Source organism: Mesoplodon bidens (genome assembly GCF_964165515.1).
Source record: "Mesoplodon bidens genome assembly, chromosome: 9".
NCBI lineage: Eukaryota > Metazoa > Chordata > Mammalia > Artiodactyla > Ziphiidae > Mesoplodon > Mesoplodon bidens.
In genome coordinates, this window is record NC_138166.1 from 31,386,627 (window position 1) to 31,410,940 (window position 24,314).

At 40.0% G+C, this 24,314-nt stretch overlaps 1 protein-coding gene across 2 annotated transcripts in view; it reads right to left on the minus strand.

Annotated features, from left to right (window-relative positions):
- Positions 1 to 22,909, minus strand: part of KLHL7 (kelch like family member 7) — a 58,634-nt gene extending 35,725 nt beyond the window's left edge. The window contains exons 1-5 of one of the 2 annotated variants that reach the window (XM_081244643.1): positions 21,903 to 22,018; positions 7,704 to 7,834; positions 3,164 to 3,266; positions 2,173 to 2,266; positions 1,775 to 1,899 (exon numbers count right to left, since the gene is read on the minus strand). In XM_081244643.1, coding sequence (XP_081100769.1) covers positions 1,775 to 1,899; positions 2,173 to 2,266; positions 3,164 to 3,242 — 298 coding nt within the window. In that variant the 5' untranslated portion in view covers positions 3,243 to 3,266; positions 7,704 to 7,834; positions 21,903 to 22,018. Of the gene's footprint in view, positions 1 to 1,774; positions 1,900 to 2,172; positions 2,267 to 3,163; positions 3,267 to 7,703; positions 7,835 to 21,902; positions 22,019 to 22,548 lie in introns of those variants that run through there. The other variant, XM_081244642.1, reaches the window with a different exon arrangement.
- Positions 22,910 to 24,314: the final 1,405 nt, after the last annotated feature.

Here is a 24,314-nt window from a genome sequence, read left to right on the forward strand (position 1 = left end):
AAGAGGAGCAACAAGGACCACATGTGACACGTGGCCCACAAAGCCTAAAATATTGGCTATTTGGCCCTTATAGGAAGTTTGTCAACCTCTGCTAAATAAAACCACTGATTACTGTATATGATCTTGTGGCAGGCCTCCATTCAAAGTCATCAGTTGAATTTTTTTAGTTTATTAGCTTTGATTTTCCATGTTTCAACTTCATGTTGTCTTCAGATAGTTTTGACACTTTCATATTTATAACCATAAAGGTTCTCATAACTGATGCCTGCTAGTGACTTAGACTAGTTGCAATTTTCTAAATGTACTGACCAATGCCATGGCATGCTATGTGCTCAGTCTGCTACATCTGAACATTTATGTTCCCACCAGGGAAATGATATTTACACCAAGAACCAGTATTTGTTTTTTAATTAACTTTTGGCAGTTGAATTTGTTGTAATTATGCAACTCAATTAAATATCATGCAGATCAATAAAATATGAATGTGAAAAGAAAGCAGTTGCTTCTATGAAAACTAATTCAAAGCTTTACAACAGACTTGAAAACAGCTCGAATTAAGCATGACCAGGACACCTGATAAAATCTGGGAAAACACTGCAAAATTCTAGAGGGATTCTGTAATCAGACTGTCTTGCTCAGTTATCAATTCGTTTTAAGGAAACTAAAAATAAAAAATCATAGATAATATATTATTGATGTGATTTAGGTAAGACAGACAATGGATCAGTATTCAAATCATAGACTTGGTCTTACAGTCACAGATTGGCAGATTGGTGTATTTTTATGTTACACTAAAATAACACCTTTACGGCAGATATAATCTTGTTTAACCACTCACTGCATTAATGAAATTTTAAATTAGCCAACAAACAACTGCTATGATTATGCCTGATAAGGAAACTTTTATTGTTACCTTATTTATTTTTTTTGATTGACTACATTGGTGGAAATTTTCAGCATGAAGCTGAACGGTAGCATGCTTCCATGCAAAGAATATTAGCTTTAGGTTTCAGACACATACAGGTTAACTTAGGTATTTTATTTCTAGTTTAAGAGCTTTTTTTAAACATTAGGAATGGGTACTGAAAACATAAGAGTGCCTTCAGCATCTGTTGCTATGATTTTAAGTATTTTTTTCCTATAGCATGTTAGTATAGTATATTATGTTTGGTTTTTTAATACTGAATCATTCTGTCATTTCTGAAGTAAATCATTACTCCTTTTCCTAAACACACAAAAACTCATTACTGAGGCTATTTTTTATTTTGGAAAATGTTGATACGGTATTTTATGGCTTGTTTCTGCCCAGGTTAGTATGTACCTCCCTAACCTCCTCTTAAAATATATTACTAGGTGACCACCTATAGCCGTGGGATAGGGAGGGTGTGAGGGAGACACAAGAGGGAGGGGATACGGGGATATATACATATAGCTGATTCACTTTGTTATATAGCAGAAACTAACACAACATTATAAAGCAATTATACTCCAATAAAGGTGTTAAAAATAAATAAATAAAATAAAATAAAATATATTACTAGAAAATTTTGTAGTGGACAACATCTTTAAGATTAAATGAGGGTATGTGGGAACAGATGTATATGTATGACTGACTCACTTTGTTATAAAGCAGAAACTAAAAAAAAAAAAAAAGATTTAATGAGGGTAAAAAAAAGATTAAATGAGGACACTTATAACCATGCTTTTTTCTTTATTAAAATACACATTAATGGTGTTTTTTGTTTTTTTAAAAAATAGGAATCTCATTTCTTACCAAGACAATTTGAAGCATCAACTTGTTCTTTCAAAAAATCAACACACATTTTCTTCACAGGTTCAATCTGGTACTGGTTTGCTGCATCTAACAAAGACTGAACATTGTTGCTATTCACAGAAATTCTGTAAGTAAGTTAAAGTGAATGTTAATTTTCTACAATTTATTATTTAAATAATGCTACCATAGAATGTATGCTTCTAGCCCCAGAAATTAAACAAAAAATTAAACTCTTCAGCCCTTGAATTAGTACGGCATAGGATCCTCAAACCCCGCCCCTACTGCCCGTGTAGTTTTTCATTCTGAAGACTCTGGAGCACACCAATTTGTTACAACAACGCTTTGTCATGGCAGATCCTGACCTTACTCCTCCACAACAGAAACGATCCTTAACTTACCTAGCAGTATAAGCGAATTCCACAAGTTGTTCAATAATGTCAGGTTCAGCATCTTTGAGTTCCACTTCAAAGGACTTTGATTCAAGCATGTTAGCTAATACAAAGAGAAGAAACACAAATGGCATGAGTACTACCCTGAGTTTAACTGAAGAACCCGATCATTCTAGGCTGTGTTAAATGTTGGAGAAAAATAACAGGACAGAGACCTCTCTGAAAGAAAATACCTCAGAAAGCTCAACACATTCCTATAATAAATGCAAATTCATTCTCCATACTTGACATGTGCCTTAAAATAATTTAAGAAATTAGTGGATTAGTGTACTTCTAAAAAAAAAAAGCCCAAGTGAACAGAGAGACATAAAACTGCATTTAATATTTCCCCAACTCCTAAATTAATTTGGTAGCATTCTCCTAAATTATTATGGGGAAAATGCCTCTGATGTAGCCAGAACAAACCTACAAGAACAATGACAATTATATATATAGTCAGCTTTCACTAGCAAAGCTCTCATTCTTCCCCCAAACCCTGGTAGGTAGCCAGAGCACTAAAGAGAAAACTTGAGGCAGATATATTATATAACCTGATCAAGCTCACAAGCAGCACTAAGTAGAACCAGGACTTGGACCCAATTCTCAACTCCAAACTAGGGTTCTTTCTAGTATAATATGTTTCATTTTTATTTAGTTTAACTTGCTAGATAAAATGCCATAAGACTTATCTGCTCCTTTGCCTTTCCACCGGAGGTTAAGAAAAAAACCTGGTATTCAAGCAGAAGCTATATCTCCATTAATAAAGACTTCAGGCCTTTAGGGCTAACGAAAGGACAGTTTTCCTTTGATCAATCATCACCATGACCACTCTTTAATCTCTTCACTGTTCTGTGGCCTTAACTTAAGTGCTTTTAAACCTGGGAAAAATGGCATATTTTCAATTAGACCCCACACCTAATTCTCATAGAAAAAATATTATGTTTTATCTTAAGATACTTACTTGTGAACATTAAGTTAAAAAAATGACTCGCTGCAGCAAGGACAACACGATGAGCAGGTATCTTTCTTTCCTGGACCATAAGGATCACATCACACAATGTTTTCTAATCAAGAGAGAAATAAATAAAATTAAAAGGGGTTCAATGGGCATGGCTTAGCAAAGATATAAAACAGGCGCTTGCCAAATGCTTTATCTCTATTTTGTATTTAAATCCAGTCTTTTTCCAGCACAGATTTTGTTTTTAATGTAAAACCTATTTAGGAAGGACTTACAGAGTTGCTGTCATGAGTGTGCTGTATCAAAATTTGGCACTTAGCTTCCCAACAGTCAGAAAAAAAAAAAAATCTTTATAATCAGAAAAAAAGTAGTCTACTAATCTTTAGGGGAAGCCAAATTTTTTTTTCTGACACAAATTCTAAGATATTTCTCATGGTGAGATTTTATGGGGTCGTTAAATGACCTAATTAATGGCAATGTCCTTGATGGTTTCTCAAATATAACAATCTGCTTTTTAAAAATTGTTCTTGATAAAATGCAGGTGCACACTGCATTTTCCAAGAAAGTTGCCTTCATAGATCTAACCTGCAACAGAAACAACTCAGAATATACAGAGTGGATGAACCAAATGTCCATTCAGCACTCTTTCCTTAAATAACATCTCTCTAAAATGCACTTCTGATGGGACCTGGATAGCAGCCACTTTTAAATTGTGATTTCTGACCTAGGCCAAAATGTGTCACTCTAGGTTACTGAAAGAAGCAGATCTAGATTATACACTTAAAATGTTGGAAAAATGGGGTACATTAAGGAAAAATTTAAGATTCACTGGAACCCTTAAAGATGAATTTCAAGGAAAAAGAAATGTCTTTTTTATCAAATAAAATTTCAATTTTTTAATGAAGTTAAAGACAATGTACAGCTTGGGCTCAGAAAAAATTTTGTAAAGCACCCTCTTAGGCACTGGGAATATGAGGTAAATAATATTTTCAGAGTAATTTCACTCACAAAACTGAATAATGGCTCAAGAGCTCAGAGGATATGGCGTTTTCCCAATTTTAAGTATTTTACTGAAACTACTGATATAGTTTCTGATAGATAAATCACTGCTATTTCCTACTTTATTACTTCATGAATAAAAAACCCAAATAAGACGGTAATGCTTAGAATGAGAAAAGAAATGGGTCCCAACTAATGGGCTAAGGGATGTACATTTCACTCTTACAGCTTACTTAAATATTTTTTTATAAGGCCTATAGACTATTGCTTAGAAATTATATGCAGATTATAGTTAAAGCTACTGTTATTCCAACAGTGTTTTAAATTTTAATTTCCTTTTACTTGGGGAGGGGGTACAGAATAGGCATAGCTCTCAGGTGATTTTGCCACACCCAAAAATACCAGGTAGCAAAACCAAGCCAACTATTTGGTTACTATCAAAACAAGCTGATCAAGTTGCTGAAGATAAAGAAAGAGAAAGGGAGAAGGGAGGGAGGGAAGGAAGGAAAAAAGGAGGGAGAGGAAGAAAGAATACTGACAGAATAGCAAGCAAATTAGATAGGGGAGGGACCTATGGCTGCTGATGGGAAGTTCCAGAAAATGTAAAGCTAAACTGAAATGTAGCAAAAAACCTTTCCAAGGCATACTCAGGAATGGGGAATGTTAGTGTAGTGAATTTACAGGCACTGAAGGAAGTTAGAGAAATCAGAGGGATCTTTGTACAATTTAGTCTTAGCCAAAGATTAATCTCTAGCCAGATATTAACGTTGTGTGTGGCGAGTAGGAGGAGGTGAAATGGGAGCAATCTTTTATATCCAAATGGTGCATTTATTTGACTGGACTACAATAGATTAATAGGTCCTATTCAACAAGAAATGAGACCGACCTAAAGGCAGGGGTCCCTCCTGCTATCAATCCCCTGGGGAAGAGGAGTATGCAAAGACAGGAAATGGGAAGAGACAGAGATTCAGGTGATCTGGAGAATGAGAGGTAACAAGTCCTAGGTGAATGGAAGAGAAACAAAACAAACAAAACTACCTTTTGAACAATACATCTTCACTGGATTAAACAAACCAAAAAGCTTTGCAATTTCTGTTTATGTCCTCCCAAAATTATATCTTTGTATTTATTATTTTCAGCTTGTGAATCTTTAGCCTCTTATAAACAGTATAGATTTTTGTGTAACTTAGTCTGAAGTTCTCACCATCTAAGGATTATTTTTAGTAGGTTTAGTTGAATCTCTATTTATTACTGATAACTTATGTTTCATCTTACATATGCCATCTTTTTAAATACTATTTATTCTTTTTTTTTTTTTTTTTTTTTCCCCGATACGCGGGCCTCTCACTGTTGTGGCCTCTCCCATTGCAGAGCACAGGCTTCGGCCGCGCAGGCTCAGCGGCCATGGTTCATGGGCCCAGCCTCTCCGCGGCATGTGGGATCCTCCCAGACCGGGGCACGAACCCGTATCCCCTGCATCGGCAGGCGGATTCTCAACCACTGCGCCACCAGGGAAGCCCCAATACTATTTATTCTGTTTCCTTGCTGTCTTCTTTTTTTTTTTTTTTTAAACTGTCGGTTGCTATTTCGGTCACATTTTCTTTGGACTTTTTCCTCCTTTACGTGTCTCATTTACAGATCTGTCAAGTATTTAGTATTTGCAAACTGAATCCAGCAGGGTATTGTTCCAGGAACGCAAGAAGGGTTCAAGAATGATAATTCTATAAATGTAATTCATCATACTGACAGGTTAAAAGAGAAAATTTTCATGTAGAAGGACTTCAGGGAATTCCCTGGTGGTCCAGTGGTTAGGACTCCACGCTTCCATTGCAGGGAGCACGGGTTCGATCCCTGGTCAGGGAACTAAGATCCTGCATGCCGTGAGGCTTGGCCAAAAAAAAAAAAAGAAAAAAGAAAAGCTTCAATATATGGGCAAAAGCGTGTTTGATAAAATTAAAAATTTATTTCCTGAGATTCTTTAATAAAGAAAATGATGTATCTGTATGTTGAAGGTCATTCATCAGAATCAATAGCAAACTAGTGAAGCAGGAGAGACATTCTCATTCAAGTTTGAAATATACACGCACACACACACACACACACACACACACACACACACCCTGTCACATTGTTCTGGAAATTTTAACCATATCGCTAAGGAAATAAAGATAAATCAATTTAACACTTGTAGAACTAATATGAAAAGTTAGTAAGGTGGCTAGACAAATAAGATAAACATGAAAAAGCAATTAGATGTGAGTAATATGCCATTAGAAAACACATAAATGAGAGAAATGAAAATCCCAGTCATAGCAGCAACAAAATAATTAAATGTTGAGAAATAAACCTAAGAAATGTGAGGGATCCACATTAATGGGCATTTGGATATGATAAAGATACCATTTCACATATGTGGTGCGAAGGTGGAGCACAGGTAATGTTTAAGGCAGTGAAATTATTGTGTATGATACTCTAACAGTGGATATATGTCATTATACACCTGTCAAAACCCACAGAATGTACAACACGAAGAGTGAACCAATAATGTAACAATGGCTCATCCATTGTAACAAATGCCCCACACTTAGACAAGATGTTAATAATAGGGGAAACTGGGGTGAGGGGGAGGGGCAAAGGGGGTAAACGAAAACTGCACTTTCTGCTCCATTTTTCTGTTAAACCTAAAACTGCTCTAAAAAGAAAAGTTTAATTTAAAAAACGTGGTGAGAGATTTGATCATTGAAAAAATGGGATAACATATCAATTTGAGAAACAACAGATTTCTCTGTCATGAAGTACTCTCTCTTCCTCTGGGGAAGGTCAGTACTGGGAAGGAAGTTTCAGTCCTTTTCTCCAACTGTCGCTTGTCGAAAAGTGACTACAGGATGAGCAAGAGCACGGTACAGGTCACTGACCACACACAGCCAGGCCTCCTGGCTCACTCTTCTTCCATTAACCTGCCCCCAAAGAAGAACGTAATTCACTGGGAGGCTTGCCCCTAACTAAGGCAGGAGAGGACTGTTCCCATGCCTCAGCTGCTCTGCCTCAGACTGGGTAAGGTTTTAGTTAAGGGGATAAAGAAGAGGAAGCCCGTTTTATGCTCAACTCAACGCCATGTTCACCAGTCTGTCATCACCATTAATTTATCTGTCTCCTACCTCTACTTCTCAAATATTTAGAACCAGAAGAAGAGGGCCCCTCAAATCCATATGCAGAGACACTCAAACAGAGGCAAACAGAAACTTTGGTGCTACTTTAGTGTTTGCAAGTATTAGACACTTTTGAGGGAAGACTCCTTTGGTTTGGAAAGACCTCAAAACAGGCAAGCATTTTAGGCATGCATTAGTGGAATAACCATTTGCTCTCTGTATGTATTTGCCAGACAGGACTGCAAAAGGCACTTTAGGTTCCTGAAAGCTCCACAGCATTGCATGAGGTTCTAGCTTTTAACAATATGTGCTGGCGTTAGTAGGAGGCATGCAAGCAGCTGTCCCAAATTCTATTCTTTATTGTATCCCAAGGAGAGGACTGAGGAATGACTAACCTTTGGATTTATGTAGCTTGTCAACAAGGTTCTGCAATCAGTCCCTCCCAGCGTGATTTCAAGTTGACCCTGGGTACAAATCCCTGGGTAGACTGTAGATTCAACTATAGTTGGGTGGTAGATTTAAATCACTGAAAGGATAAACGAAAATGGAACCCTTATTATATAGGGTAAATCATCATGTTGGATTGAGATACTAGAAAAGTCTCAACAAAGCCATAATAAACCCAAAGGTTAAGAGAAAAAATTTAAAAGGCCTCTTTAGAAATCATCCTTGTTCAGAAAAGCAAGAAAAACAGCACTGGGCTTAAACACATGTATAATCACAATAAGGCAAGTGGGAAAGTTAAAGAAAAACAAAGGAACACACCTAGATTAATAAAGGAAAAGGGGATTTCCTTCTTTAAGGGAAACATATGTATGACAAGCTAGGCCAAACAGCTCTGAAAGGGAAAGGAGATAAACTTTGGTATAACTGTTCTTTAAAAGACGAAATTAGGAAACAAAAAAAAGTTATTTTTATTGTTATTTATACAAAAGCAATATGGACCAAAGAGATATAATGAAGGAAGAAAGAATTCAGGAGCAGACTAAATCGTTTCTCTCAGAAAGAAGCTTGGTCCTGGAATTTTTTTAATAAGATTTCTTTTAAAGCTAAAGGTAAGAAATCAAACACATAATTAAAGGACTGCCCTCAAAAGCCTGGGACAATTATAGTAGGTGATTACAGTAAGTTCAGATTGATTTGAAAAGGGAAAAGGAAGAGCAGCAATAGAGTATTTCATGCATTGTTAAATAATCTGCAAGGTGATCTGGTGGGAAGACAGGAACGGTATATGCTCTAGTGCAACGTATATGGGAAGTTTGTGGAGATAAGACTAAGGGAGAGTACTAGGTCACCTTAAGGGAAGCCAAATAATTCAGACATAGTCCAGACCTAAGTTAGATGCTGGGCTTCCCCATAATTAAAATTACCTTACTGAGGGTGCTAAGGGTTGGCAGTAATCATGAACACACAGACCTCTTATTTTCCACCATGGCAAAATCTATAGACTTTGAAAGGCACTAGTAGAAGTAGGTTAGCAAAACATCTGGGCCCAAAAAGAAAAGGAAAAGAGGCATTTGATCTAAACAATGTTAGCTCTACAGGATAGGAAAGTATTCAACTTAAAAACAGGTTAATAACTCAGCTTGGGCTGTGTGGAAGGAACAGACACAAAGACAGCCTATTTTGACACAAATAGGTAACAGAAAGGAATGTGTCTGCTACCACCAAGTTTCCAAGGCCTGGAAAACAAAAAATGAAGAAAGGCAAGGTTTTGAGGAGCACACTGTAAAGGGCCACAGGCCTTAGAAGAATCTGTTAAAGGTCACACTCCAGCTGAGACAAATGGAGGGGAAAAAAGAAAAGGCTCTTCCAAGAGACAGGATTAATGTATATAAAGAAACTGAATCACTTTGCTGTACACTTGAAACTAACACAACATTGTAAATTAACTATACTTCAATATATTTTAAATATATACATGTATATGTATATATATAAGGAATTTCACAGGAGGTGAGGCTTCTAATGAGGTCACAAAGGTGCAGAACAACCAGAAGGATTAGAACTGTAGAGAATTCAAGGCCACAAACTGTGCTCTGCACAACTGCCTGTTACAAATGTGGATCACTCTCCTCCCAAAAGGGAGGGAAGAGTTTGTCACTAGACAAAACTCAATCCTTTCTGCACTGAGTAGCCAGGACCACAGGGTTCAAAAAAGAAATGAAAATTAATCTTTAAACATGCAGGATGGACAACAAGGGGAAAAAAGAAACTCTAAGAGACTGAGCAGCTGAGAAATCCCCCTGGCAATTACCTAATATTTTGCCCATGAGAAACAATGTATCATATGCCAATGAAACATTATTATGCATATGTGAAATTCCTTCCCTATCCAGTACACATAGTGTCCCTATTAGCCTCTTGCTAAGTGATTCCTCCCAGCTGAGTATAGTCTTACTTAGGGTCTATCAATTACAGAGAGCTGACACAGACTGGCAATCTGTCAAAACCGAAAGCCAAGATTTTCTTACTTTGAGAACCCTGCTCCTCCAGAAAGGAAGTTTCTGTTTTTGGCTGGGAACAATAAGGTGGGTTAGGACTGTATAATAATGTGTCAACATCTGCACTATTTATTGTAGAGAGAGGAGATGTGCTTGTATCTTTTCAGGTTTCTAGGGGTGGGGGTGACACTATGCTAATCTTAGAAGTCCCAGAGACCCTTTGACATACTGAAAACATGTGACACAAACTACCTTGAAATTGGAGATGTTCGGCTTTGGAGGTGCTAAACTAACTTAATCTATTCCAATGGAAGACCGCCTACGCTGAAGCTGCTGAAGAAGTTACCCTGACTTGACCCAAACACTTACGTGAACGCCTTCTGGCTGAGACTGAGCAGTTTAAGAAACCAGGGAGAGCAGACTTTTGCCTTTCAATTGCTTTAATTTTAATTTACATGGAGATTACAGATGTGGGAATTTAATAATAAGAGGGTTCATAACAGACAAGTTTGGGGGACTTTCTGTTGCTAGTATGGAATTAGATGGAGTGCTGTCATTCGGTTCACTGCAGACAATCCGGAGAGCTATGGATGACATCTTGGCTGAGAAAACTCTGAGACGAGAAATGGAAATGACCTTCCAGTCTAGAGTTAACTTAAGAGGTATCGACCCATTCCAGAGCTTTCTGGAGTAAAAATTTAAATAACCTCTTCAACTGTTCTTCAGAGGCTACAAAAAGGAACAGCCATTGATAGAGGCTGCCTTGTCAGCCTTTAAGATAGAACAAAGCACTCCCTGTGCCAGTAAGAAAACAGAACAACTAAAACACAAAGCAAACCTGGGAATTCGAACTCACAGTACTTTGTCCAGCCAACTTTTGTGAGGGGATTTGGTGCCTGAATTCTACCATTCAGCTCTCTGAGATTCTCAACTCAGGGAGTTTATGTAAAGATCAATAGCCAACTGTGACATAATAGAACACCCTATTGACAGATGGGCAACTACCTGGCAATCCCCCATATGCAGTGCTTCTCTAGTAAAATAAAGTTGGAAGATGAGGCTTTGCTTAAGACCACCCCTGCAAATCCTCTGTTCTCAACACCGCTTAGACACAGAAAGACACACACAGTTTATTCTCTTTTCAGGGAAAAGCCTCAGATCAGTGGTTTTCAAACCTTTTTCTTTAAGTAGCTGAATCCATTTTCAATCCATTTTCATTCTATCTATATAAATTAAGTGGATTTCACTTAATTTGTATAGGTAGAATGGGTTCTAGCCAGAATTAGCCTGGCAACCAAGGCATGGAAGAGGCTCCCCTCACTAATATGCTTAAGGATTCATTTACAAACATTTTGTTTCTGATCTCAGCAATTAGTCTTTCTGGAGGTGGGTTCTGCTAGCAGTTTAGAGATTTGGGGACCCAAAAGAAGAATCATTTAATCAAGCGATATAACAACATTTCCACAGAATTGACAGTTAAGACTGTGACCTGGCCATTTTGGCCTCCTCATGCCACTGGGTAAAAAGTTATTACATTTGGGTAGGCGCCTGATCCTGGCCATCAAGAAAAAAGTTGTTGCTCTTCCTCCATGGGACAGAAGATGACTGGAACTCGGGGGACCCCCTTGGATACCTCCTGGTTGTTGGGAGAGACAGTTCTCTATGGGTCTCGAGTTCCTGCATATCTTCCTGGACATGCCAAGAATGCAAGGATCCACCACTTTTTACCCAGGCCATCATTTCTCAGGGTTTTGCTGGCAGAAAGCGACCATAAGGGTGAGATAATGTCTCCCCTCCAGGATAAACAGCAAGCTTGCCTATCATTTGCTATAAAAGTGGCAGATTCCTTACTGTTTATTCCTTAGCTGTAACACAAACCCTAACATCCATCTGGGTCCCACCATGTCACCCTCATAGTACTTGTGGGGCAAGGGGAACTGATGCATACATGTTGATGCTGGTGATGCTGTGAACAATCAAGTCTGTTGTCTCTGACCTAGGAGTCTCATGTCTTCTGCCAGCATCCATTAAACAGCAACAGGCTAACTAATCAGCTTTTAAGTAGCATAAAATCAAATCCCAGACCCAACACTAGTACTGCCAACTGCAGTGGTAAATGTTAATGTAAGACTAAAGTAAACCTATACAGGCAAGACCAAAGTTTCAAGATACCTAGGAATAAAAGACCAGGTCACCCCATCAGATAAAGAACCTTAAGGGGTCGGCTAAAGACAAAGAATAGGAATAGCCAGTGAAGGAAGAAGTCACAAATACAACAATGAAAAAATAATAAACAATGAATGTGGCTTCTACTTTTATTTTCATCTTTGCTTTTATATTTACCTAAGTTTTAACTAGTTTCCTTTCCCCTCCACGATCATATAAAGAATCTATTATTACATATATCCTTAGGGTCTTAAAATGCCTATAGAAGGAATGGATATCACCAAGTGATCCTGGAGTTAGATATGGTAAAGTGAAAAAATTTAATTGGTGATATATATATATATATAAAATTTTTTTTTAAATTATAGGACAGAATAAGAGCATGCATGTTTGCATTGGACAACCTAAGGTATAGGTCATTGTGGATATTTGTGGATTCTGGCAATCTAGCATCCAATTTCCCCTGCCTCCTAGAACCCCAAACTCTCATTTCTGGAAAAAATCCTCATTATGAACTATCTTGGGGAGAGGGCAATTCTCAGAGCCTGCCTCTCGTTATGGAACTAGTAAATCAGATAATTCTTCTATTCATTCCTTAGCAGAGCCCTAATCTGGCAAACAATCTAAGGCCAACCAATCAGATACCTACTTCCAGGATTTTGAATCTTGGGTGAATGACAGTAAGATGGGGCAGTGTGTGGGGGACGACGGGATGTCTTTATGGTGGCACCAGCAAGTCGTCAAGACTATTCCTGCATTGTAACCTTGACTCCAGGGTTTCTGCAGCCTAGCTACCAAAGAATCCCTGGGCTTGTTTGCCAGGACTGCTCATCTTCCAGCCTACGGTGAATGGTGTAAGTTCCCGATACCCTTGCAATAAATTACTTTTACTTAAGACAGAATGGTTTCTGTTGCTGGTAACCAAGAATCCCAGCAGATTCACTGTGATAATAACAATACCAACAATATCTGTGTAACAGTGTATAATTTATCAAGAGTTTTCACATTCTTTCTCTCATTAGTCCCAACATCAGTAAGGTAGGTTTAGTATGATATTATGATCACTGTGCACATAAGAACATAAAAGGCTGAAGAATCGACCTGCTCAACGTCACACACAATTAGTAAGAAGACAGAGAATTCAAAACCAGAAATCTGTTTGAATCCAATGTCCATGTTACTTCCACTATAGCGTGCTGCTTCCTAAAGCAATGAGTGACTAAAGGCAAAATTGCTAAAAGAAGTTTTACAGAAGACACAAAACCATTTTAAAATAATTTTTCACAGTAATAACTTAAAGTGTAATATTAAATTGTGACTCAATTTAATTGCAACTCAAAGAGAAGGTCTAAGGCAGAACTCATTTAATCCTGGCATACCATTTTCCAGTAAGCTAACCTGAAATAAGATGGCATATTCTTTTTTTTTAAAACGTCTTTAAGATGGCATATTCTTAAGAGTGTCTCTCTTAAATGTTAATCAACCACATTTTTTGACAGCTCAACAGAATGTAACTAAATTATATGCTATATTATTATGTACTAAAAAATTTATCAGTGATTTCACTAATATGAATCTTTGTAGTAGATGCCAACTGGAGTAGCCACCTGACTTACAATTCCTCCTTCTCGGGAAATGGCCTCAATACATGGGCCTTTCAAGAGCACGTTTGTGCTACATGGCCCTATTCTGCTTAGGATAATTTATTCACAGGATTAACATTTAACCCAGACTACGTCTATCAGATCCTCTCTCTCCAAGATCTGAAATTCTGAAAGAGAAACAGACTGCAAGTGGTCAGAGCTGAGGTGCAATGAAGGCAGTGTCCTAGAAAAAGGCCAGAGGCTTTTGGGGCTACCCTGGTCCTTGCATCTCCCAAATCTTGACTGTCCCCCTTCTTCTCAGAAGGTAATTTTAATACAATCATGTCTCTCTTAAGATGTGCTTCTGTACTCATTTATTCAACACACATATGGTGTCATGATGACAGTATGCACTAGATACTATAGAGTTTAGCAGAACATTGATACCATCTGGGAAAGCTTGGGCCACAAAGGGGGCAATTTGCTCTCCATGTACTCCCCACTCTGTCCCTGCTTTGTCCTCTAAAATTTGCATTTTTCCCCCACTATGCCATTAAAACTTTACTTGCTAAAACCACCAATTTTCAAATTCACTGGACAATCTCTTTTTTGACTTCCCTATAGCATTGGATACTCCCGACTGGCTCTCCTTTGTAACTTAAGCTTGGTTTCAATGACATTATTCCCTGCTGTCTTCCTTCCTCCCACACCTTAATCTCCAATGCACTTTTCTGCCTATCCTTTAAAATGCTGATGCTACCCAGATCCTCTGTCCACTCATCCTCTAGGTGTTATCAACCATACATATGATATCAACTATTGTATTAACAAATATTGAAGCACCTATGTGGTAGATGCTGGCAATATAGCTGAACAAGCCAAACACAGTCCCTGCCCTCATGGAGCTTAGAGCCTAGTAGCAAAGACATGCATTAAACTAAATAGTGTTTATTGCCTTTATAGAGCTGATAAGTGCACGAAAGAAAGGAATAGAGTGCTGTAAGAACATATGTAATAGAGGGGATTGACATAATCTAGGGCATTCAGGGAAGAAGTGGCTTTTAAAGTAAGAACTGAGGGACTTCCCTGGGGGTTAAGACTTTGCCTTCCAATGCAGAGGGTGCGGGTTCAATCCCTGGTCGGGGAAGCTAAGATCCCACATGCTTCGGGGCCAAAAAAACCCCATAAACATACAACAGAAGCAGTACTGTAACAAATTCAATAAAGACTTTAAAAATGGTCCACATGAAAAAATCTTAAAAAAAAAAAAATAAAGAACTGAAGCATGAGTCGGAAGGGAAACGAGTCATAGAACCTTTATGACAGGGCTTTGAAGGCCAAGTTAAGGATAAATATTCATTATAAGTTCATGATAATTAACCTCAAAAAATACTGCTGTCAAACCCTGGTCAGGGAACTAAGATCCCACAAGCTATGCGGTGTGGAAAAAAAAAAAAGATGACGACGACTTAGATGTTGGGAATTCACTGGTGGTCCAGTGGTTAGTACTCCTACAGGGGATATGGGTTTGATCCCTGGTTGGTCGGGTAACTAAGATCCCACACGCCACATGGTGCAGCCAAAACAGCAACAAAACCAAACCACACTGCCAGCCATCATACCATTTCTATTCTTCACAAAAACAACTTTCCTCAACCTCCAGCTTCATCTTCTTCCTCCTTCATTTTAGCAGATGATCTCATCTCCTACTTTTCAGAGAAAACAAAAGCCTCTAGATAGGAACTCCTTCATTCTCTTGATTCCAAACACACCCACCTATGTACCTACCAACCCTCTCCTCCTTCCCACTCCTATAGAAGAGGAACCATCCTCCTCCCATAGGAGATTACCCACCTTTACTTTTGGACTTCATCTCAGGAATCACCTATCAATCACCCATTCTGTTTCACATATATTAAACCTCGCCATTTCAAATGAATTCTTCCTACTAGTTTTTAAACACACATACATCTTCCATTTAAAAAGGCTTTATTTGATTCCCTCACTCCCTTCAGGGCCAAATCTCAAATGAACTGTCTCAATCTTCTCATATCCTACTCACACTAATCTGACTTCCATCCGTCTCCCCATCAAAACAACTCTCATCACAGTCAATAAACCCCTCTTTGTTGCTACATCCTCTGAACATTTCTAGCTCTAATCTTACTCTGACTTCTCTTAGGCTTCAAAATTTGTCATCTCCCTTCTGAAACAATTTCTTCTCCGATTCTCAAAACTCTCATTTTCCTCCTACTCTTCTGGCCATTACTTTTTTTTTTTTTTTTTTTTTTTTGCGGTACGCGGGCCTCTCACTGTTGTGCCCTCTCCCGTTGCGGAGCACAGGCTCCGGACGCGCAGGCTCAGCGGCCATGGCTCATGGCCCCAGCCGCCCCGCGGCATGTGGGATCTTCCCAGACCGGGGCACGAACCCGTGTCCCCTGCATTGGCAGGCGGACTCTCAACCACTGCGCCACCAGGGAAGCCCCCAGGCCATTACTTTTTTGTCTTCTTTACAGGCTCATTCCCTACCCAGCCTTTATCCTAGATTCTTAACTGTCCAGAGCTTCAATGAAGTTTATCTTCTATATGCAGATAACTCAAAAATTTATACTTTTAACCCACAACTCTCCAGACCTGTCAACTCATCAGATACCTTAATGTCTCAGGGGCACTGCAAACTAAACTATCTAAAACACAAACTATAATCCTTTCCTCAAAGTCTTGATCCATTTCCAGTATCTCCCCTCTCAGAGAACTGTGTCACCATCCATCTAGTTATGCATTTCAGAACCCTGAAGGTCATAAATGACATCTTGTACAGAACCCCTCAGCATCCAGTCAACCACCACCATCACAACAACAGCAAAAATAGCCAACATTTATTGAGAGCTTACTCATTATCAGGTTCTGTTTTAAGTTATCTTAAGTTGGTTTTCTAATTTAGTCATCACAACCACATATCGTTACCATCACTAAGTTCTGCTGATCTTACCTCCTAAATCTCTTGAATATATCATCTTTTCTTCATTGATATTGCTGTTGCTGCTATCACCTTAGTCCAAAGGACCATCTCACTGCGCTACTGTAACAACTTCCTGTTTGGTCTGCCAGCATCTACTCTGAGAGCTAATTCATTCACCGTAGAGCAGTCAATCATCTTTTTCAAAAGAAAAACTGATACACCTATTCCTCCTCTCATACACATATATATATTTGAAAGGGTTTTAGAATAAAAGCAAAACCCCCTAACTTGACTTATGAGGCTATACACGGGCAGATCTTTAGCTACTTCTCCAATTTCATCTTGCACCATCCTCCCCTTATGTTCTGTGCTCCAGTCACACTGGCCTTTTATCAGTCTCTCGTACCTGCCATTTTATGGTAAGTAGGTCTCACACAATGGGTTCTCAACAAGTATTCATCTAAATGGATAAGTGAGAAAGCCAAACTGAAATAGGGGAATAGATAAACAGTGAGCCAAGAGGCAGTGATTCTACCCACCCTTTTGGTTTTAACAAGGGGGAGAGCGATATTATTTACAGGGAAATATTGAGACTAAGTGTATTGGTTTGTTGGTTGGTTTAAAAGCTAGAGAGATTAAAACATGCCTAAAGGGGCTTCCTTGATGGCGCAGTGGTTGAGAGTCCACCTGCTGATGCAGGGGATACAGGTTCGTGCCCCGGTCTGGGAGGATCCCACATGCCGCGGAGCGGCTGGCCCGTGAGCCATGGCCGCTGAGCCTGCGTGTCCGGAGCCTGTGCTCTGCAACGGGAGAGGCCACAACAGTGAGAGGCCCGCGTACCGCAAAAAAACAAACAAACAAAAAATGCCTAAATGCTGATGGCTAGAATCCAGAAGAGAAGGAGAAGTTAAAGATGCCTAACAAAGAAAGAATAACCAATGGTGTAACTTATCTGACTACACTAGTACTGAGAAAGTCAAAGCCCAGGTGAAAGTACTGGCTTTAAATGGCTTTATCCATTGTAGCAGAATTTTTAAAAAGTGCCAAAACAGGTTTATAGATTTGGTGGTGGAAAGTTAAAAGTTAGATAGTTCCAGACTAATGACTTCTATTTATTTGTGACGTCAAAAGAGGGATGATGTACTGAAAGTGAGGATACAGAGTAAGGGCTTGGGTTACAGGAAAATAGTAAAATAAATAGTAAGTAGAACTGCTCACCAGTAGTACTGCCAGCCCAGCTGAAGTTAGGACTCACCTGGCAGAGGACTGCCCAGTAATGGGATATTCTTCAGCTGTGCTTAGAAGCGTTGCACAAAGAAGGTAAACAGTCATCAATGCTTTTTGCCCAAAGGATGTGAAAAAAGGACTGAGGGCCAAGAAAGCTTAGGACATTGAAGAGAGAGTGAAGAGAGAGATATATCTCCTAAACTGGACAGACAAAAAGAGAAAACAGAAGAGAGTTAAGAATAGGAAGGTCTGGATAATGGGAGTTGTCAATGGGAGTCGTTATGAAAATTAAATGAGACAATCATATAAAACACTTTGGAGAATGGCTGGTACAGAATAAGTGCTCGAGAAGTATTTCTATTATTGAGGATTTAATACAGAAGGTTTAGATTATTCACAAGAGACCCTAAAGATTAATGACATGTAGTAACTGACAGTCTTGGAGAGGTGAGTATACAGAAGCTGAGTCATTTTAGTTAGTAAGTGAGTCCAGGTGACTGCCCAGCATCTGATCCTCAAATCAGCTTTGTGGTTCTCTCATTTAACTCTCAATGGGGCTTTAACATAAGCTTTTAAATTCTAATTATGTTTTAATTCATTTAACCTGAGGCAACTGTGAACTGCAGTGGTACTCAGAAAGTTCTCAAAACATCTCTCAATTGTTAAGGTCTTCTGGACGTCATTAACACAAAAGCAACAGCACTGGGTACCTGCAAGAGTGACTATGACCCTGCCCTACTTTGTAGAGCCCCTTTCTAGTGTAACAGATAATAACAGTACTCTAAAAAAAAGTTGGAAAAATGAATGAAAAGGTGCTCAACCAAATTAAACAAGATGCCACTATACATCCACTAGAATGGCTAATGTTACAAAGACTGACAATATCAAGTGTTAGCAAAGATGTAGAGCAAAAAAGCCTCTCTCATACAGAGCTGGCCAAAGTGTGAACTGGCACAACTTCGGAAACTGTACCACAGGATCTATTAAAACTGAATGTAGCCTAACCTATGACTCAACAACTCCACGCTTGGGTATTTCCCAACGGAAATGCAGAAATGCATACATATACAAATCAAAAGTCATGTACAAAATGTACAAAAATATTCAAAGTAGTGCTACTTTTAATAGTCCCAAATACCCAACATGATAGAATGGATAAATTGTGGTGTATTCATACAATGGGATATTACATACAATGAAGATGGACTAGAGCAACACACAACAATATAGATAAATCTCACAAACAAAATGCTAGCTTTAGTGCCCATAAGTTTGTTCTCTATATCTGTGTCTCTATTTCTGCCCTGCAAACCGGTTCTTCTGTACCATTTTTCTAGGCTCCACATATATGCGTTAATATACGATATTTGTTTTTCTCTTTCTGATTTACTTCACTCTGTATGACAGTTTCTAGACTTGGACATCAAGGGGGGAAAGTGGCGGCGGGGGGGTGGTGGTGGGATGAATTGGGAGATTGGGATTGACATCTATACAATAATATGTATAAAATGGATGACTAATAAGAACCTGCTGTATAAAAAAATAAATAAAATTCAAAAAAATGCTAGCTTTAAGAAAGCAAGACACACACGTGTATACTGTATGATTCCATGTATACAAGTTCAAAAACAGGACAAACAAATCTATGGTAGTAGAAATTAGAATAGTGGTTACCTTTGAGGGGGTAGCAATTGAGAAGGGCATAAGGTGGAGACTTCCTGGTGTACTAGCCAAGTTCTTTTTCTTGGAGGGGGTGTGTTCGTTTTGCAATAATTCTTTGAGCTGCACATTTATGATTTGGATCCTTTTCGTGAATCCTATACTTCATTGTAAAGTTTACTTAAAAACAAAAGGCTGGAAATGACTGAAAGGATAATGGAGGAAAAGGCTCCACAGGAAGCTGAGGCTGCTGTGGGCTCAGCAGAACCCCTTCACCACTACGTATAGACTGGTTGCAATGCTACAGAGACATGAAATGACCTATATCTTTTTCTAATATCACAAAACTAATTAATGATAGAGCAGGAATTGGGATTCAGGAATTTAAGTGTTCTTAAATTTGTATAGGGATGTTTCTGGGGGCCCTTGTCATCCAGGCACTCATTATCCTGATCCCAAAGTAATGAGATCATAAGGGAAAGCAAAAATAGTAATAACACAAAAGTATTCACCATAGAAGAACACTTTTAAAACTGGTCCTCACTCAAACATTCCTCCTCTGGCTCAGAACAGCTTCTATTTCTGCCACTTCCCATCAACTGCCCTTGTCAGTCATTCTTGGTGAGCCTCTTCTGTGTTATGTTAAACAGAATGATACATGTATAATGTAAATCCACTGCAAAGTGAAGCTGCCCATCTTACAAAAGATGCAGGATTCCATTAAGTTGGTAAAAGTGTTACTGGAGAACGGTCTGAATAACAAAGCAAAGCCAATGACAAAAGGAGAAACTCCAGATTAAGGCCAGTTAACCACTGTCGAAGAAATTCCTGATGTCTCACCCAGCATCCATTTTCCCCTTCCTACTCAGTAACAGAAACCTGGTATCTCAGTAACTTTATTTCTGTTTTAACAGTAAATAAGTAGATGCTAATATTGTTTAAAGCCAAGTCTAAGAAAGGATATGAATCAATTTTTAAACCCCCAAAGCTAAACATACAGTCTCAGACAATCCCCTTCTCCTCAAGTAAACATCTGATGCTGCAACCCAGTTGCACCCCATGTACATAGGAAATGAGGCAATGCTTTACAATGCTATAGTCTGCGTATGCAAACACATATTTGGGGGAGTGGGAGGGTTGTTGGAAACAAATGTGGGCACTGGTGAACTGCAGTGCAATTACCTTTCAGAGGCAGACACTAGTTAAATGCACCAGCAATGCAAAGTCGGTGGTGTCCTAAATGTAAGAAAGGTTCACAGGAAAGGAACATGAATGTATACATGGAAATAGATACATGAAAGTCACATAGAATATTGCATTCAGGCATTCACAGCTACTTCAGCCCAAAGACCAGGCAAGATTTAAAGGCACTCCCACAAATATCTACTGCATTCATGCACAATGTCAGGAGCTGATGAACAAAGACAAGACCCCAGCAGAGTTTGCTTAAAGAAACCAAAGTTAATATCTTCATAAAACTCTTAAATTCCTCTACTGTTGTCCATAGTCCCATCAGAACTGAAACAGGAGGAAAGGGGGCAGGGCACAACCTTTAAAAGAATGACATAGCCATAGAACATGACAAAAACTGGTTAGAACCAACTAGGTCCAAAATGGTGGAAGATCTGACTTCCAGTGGACCTTTTTCCTCATTACACGCTCACTGTGATGTATTAGCATATGCTAAATGACACACCCACCAGTGCCCTGACTGTTCTGAGGTTAACCATAAAAGGCCAACAAATGGGTGGTGGCCCAGTTCCTGGAAATCTCCGCCTCTTCCCCCCCAAATGGTTGGAATAATCCTCCCACTCATTAGTCTATGAAATTACGCAGCCCATAAAAACGAACCACCCCATATTTTGGGGCCTCTTGCCTTCTGAGATGGCCCGCACTCGTTTGTGGAGTGTGTTTCTCCCAAGGCCGTTCTCGCCTTTTCACACAGACTGCATTCTGTCTATGGAATGTATATCTCTATAAATAAATCCACTTCTTACCTATCACCTTGTCTTTCACTGAATTCCTTCTGCCTTGAGACATAAACTACCTGAGCTTTGGGAACTCCCTGGCGGCCCAGTGGTTAGGACTCTGCGCTTTCACCGCCGAGGGCGCAGGTTCAATCCCTGGTCGGGGAACTAAGATCCCACAAGCCACACTGCGCAGCCAAAAAAACCCCCCAAACAAAAAAAGAACCTGAGCTTCATTAAAGTCCTGAGACCAGGTGTGTGATCTCAATTAAAAGACGGTGGGTTCAAGTCCCTGCCTGGGTTGTGTGGTTTCAGCACCACCAGATGAGCAAACTAGGTTTTGCAGTTACTTATACTCATGTCCTGCTTCTGTCATGAAAAACAGGACCACGGTCACAAAACTGAAACATTCCCACAAATCTTCCTGGATGCATATTTCTAGAAATAAAGCTTCCACTTCCAGGACGAGAAAATAACCAAGTGACTTTTCTACGCCTACTGGTATAAGATGCTATGGAATTTAAAAACAAATAGATTCTCTAGTCTACAATCTCTGGCGTTAAAACCCATTCTTTTCATAACCCACCTTTCGCCGACGTGCTGAAGACTTTCACTAATACGCCACACATCAAAGAACAAAGAACTCCTCTTAACAGAGGCGCACGGTGCCCTTAAAAGGCGGCACGGTATTTATCCACGACTGTTTCTGCTCTAAATTAACACGTACAGGAGGGTCTGTCTTCTACTAGCTCCACCCTGGTAACACAGAAGGGGGGCGGGGATCCTTATTTTAGAGGAGCTGATGTCAGGCCAGCAATGCTTCTCCCTTCCTTGGGGGGCTTCAGTTTGGGCTGTGCCAATGGGGTTCTTCGCCCGAGATCTCACGACACCTTAAAACGGCTGGCCAATGGAGGGATCCTCGCCTCACAAAGAGATAACTAGGGCACAGCTGTTATACAACCGATACCCAACGCTGAATGCCGGCCCACGGGGCCCCATAGGAGTCAGGAGCCACAGCATCGGCGGACGACGAGGCACTTTTGCTCGAGAACTGTTTAACGCGACCCTCCACCGACAGCGGCTTCGCTGGCGTGCGAAAATGCAAGGAAGGGCGAGGACAGAGGAAGAAGAGGGTCGCGATCCCCGGGGCGCGGGTTTCAGCCGCGGCTGACAGGGGCCCGAGTCCCGGACCACCTCCCCGACGCCGTCGGTCACTCCCACAGAGGCGGTACCTGTTTCCTCATGTTATTCATGACGCCCATGAAGCCCGCCAACAGTTTAGCTTCCTCTCGAGCAGCAAGTTTCTTCTCGGTCTTCTTCTTGCTGCTCTTCTCCACCCCGGAGGCTGCCATCCTCCGTCAACGCGGTTCACGCCCGGGGCTCGCCGGGCCGGGCGAGGGGCTGCACGCTCCCGGCACGCTGGAGCTTCTGTTTACCGAACACCGAGGCTGGGACCGCGGCTGCAGCGTCCTGCTCCCGAACCGCGCGAGGCGGCCACTGCGGTAGGACAAGGCCCGGCAGCCACCCTCAGAAGAACGCGAGGAGGCGACGCCTGCTACTCGGCTGCGTCTCCTGCAGAAGCAGAACCCGGAGGGGGAGTCTGCGCACTTCGCTCAAGGGGGCGGGGGCGCTATGAAGGGAGCAGGGGGCGGAGCCTACGCGTCACAGCGGCGCGCCGCTCCGAGCGGCGCGAGGCAAGGGCGCCCTCTTGCGTTTGGCACCCTGCGTCCTTCCTTTACAGGCTGAGTTTTCATTTCAAGGTTGTCCGAGGGTTCGTGTGCCGTTCCCTTTGCCCAAGACAGACTTTACACAATTGGATTACGTGGCGAGATTATCTTTTTTTGATAATTGGGTGGCAGAACACATTAAAGAGTCTCCCATTAATGTAAGCTCCGTAGGAGCAGGGTTGGTGTTTTCTTAACTGCTGTATCAGAGACTGGCATATTGCAGGCGCTCAATAAATATTTATGAAATGAGGAAAGGCTATCACATACTGAAAGTTAAAGGTTTATTGCATGGAGTACAAGATTTATTTGCTTGGGATTCATAAGGCAAGAACACACAATCCCCACTGATGTCTCCTTGATGTAGAATGCCTGCTTGCTTAGGCTGTTTTACTCCTCAATGTTTGAGACTAAGATCAGGTGTCAGGTCCAGAAATCTTCAATTAGGCTTCCCCAAGTGTTCTACAGAAACACGGAACTTAGTCACAGAACTCAGGAGCATGCTTTTTGTAACTATAATAATTTATTCTTTCTAGTATATGATAATATAGAAGATTATTTGAAATTGTATATTTTACATTTTGAAAACTTATACATACCTCTTTAATTTGCTACCTAAGTCCATATAGGAATACATAGAAACGTTTTAAGTAAAATAATTGACACTATCAAAGCAATATGCTTTCTCCTGATGAGAACAAAACAATATAGTATAACTCAAATGAAAGAGCAAGTGGCATATAAGCCTACATTTCTACAAAAGAATAAGACATTTATGTTTTTGTGTGCCTTTTCTTTTTTCTTTTCATCTAAAGGTTCTCAGATCTTCTATTTTAATTAGTCAATACAGTCATCGCTGGGTATTTGCAGGGGGGCTGGTTCCGGGACCTGTCGGGGACACCAAAATCCATGAATGCTCCAAGTCCCATAATGAGCCCTCTATATCCATATTTCTGCATCAGGTGATTCAACCAACAATGGATCGTGTAGTACTACATGTATTTATTGAAAAAAATCCATGTGTAAGTGGAACTGTGCAGTTCAAACCCCTGTTGTTCAAGAGTAAGCTCTAACTTGAGGCTTTAGAGCGGACCCTGGCAATGGAAGCCATTTGTTCCTAATGGAATTAGAAATGAGGAAAATTTCATTTACTTATTAAATGACCTAGGATACTGAAGAGTGAATGTATTTAAATATTTTTTAATTGAAATGAAGTGGAAATCTGTCTTCTTACTCTAAGGCCTTGGCAGACACTAAGGATCCATGATTCAAAG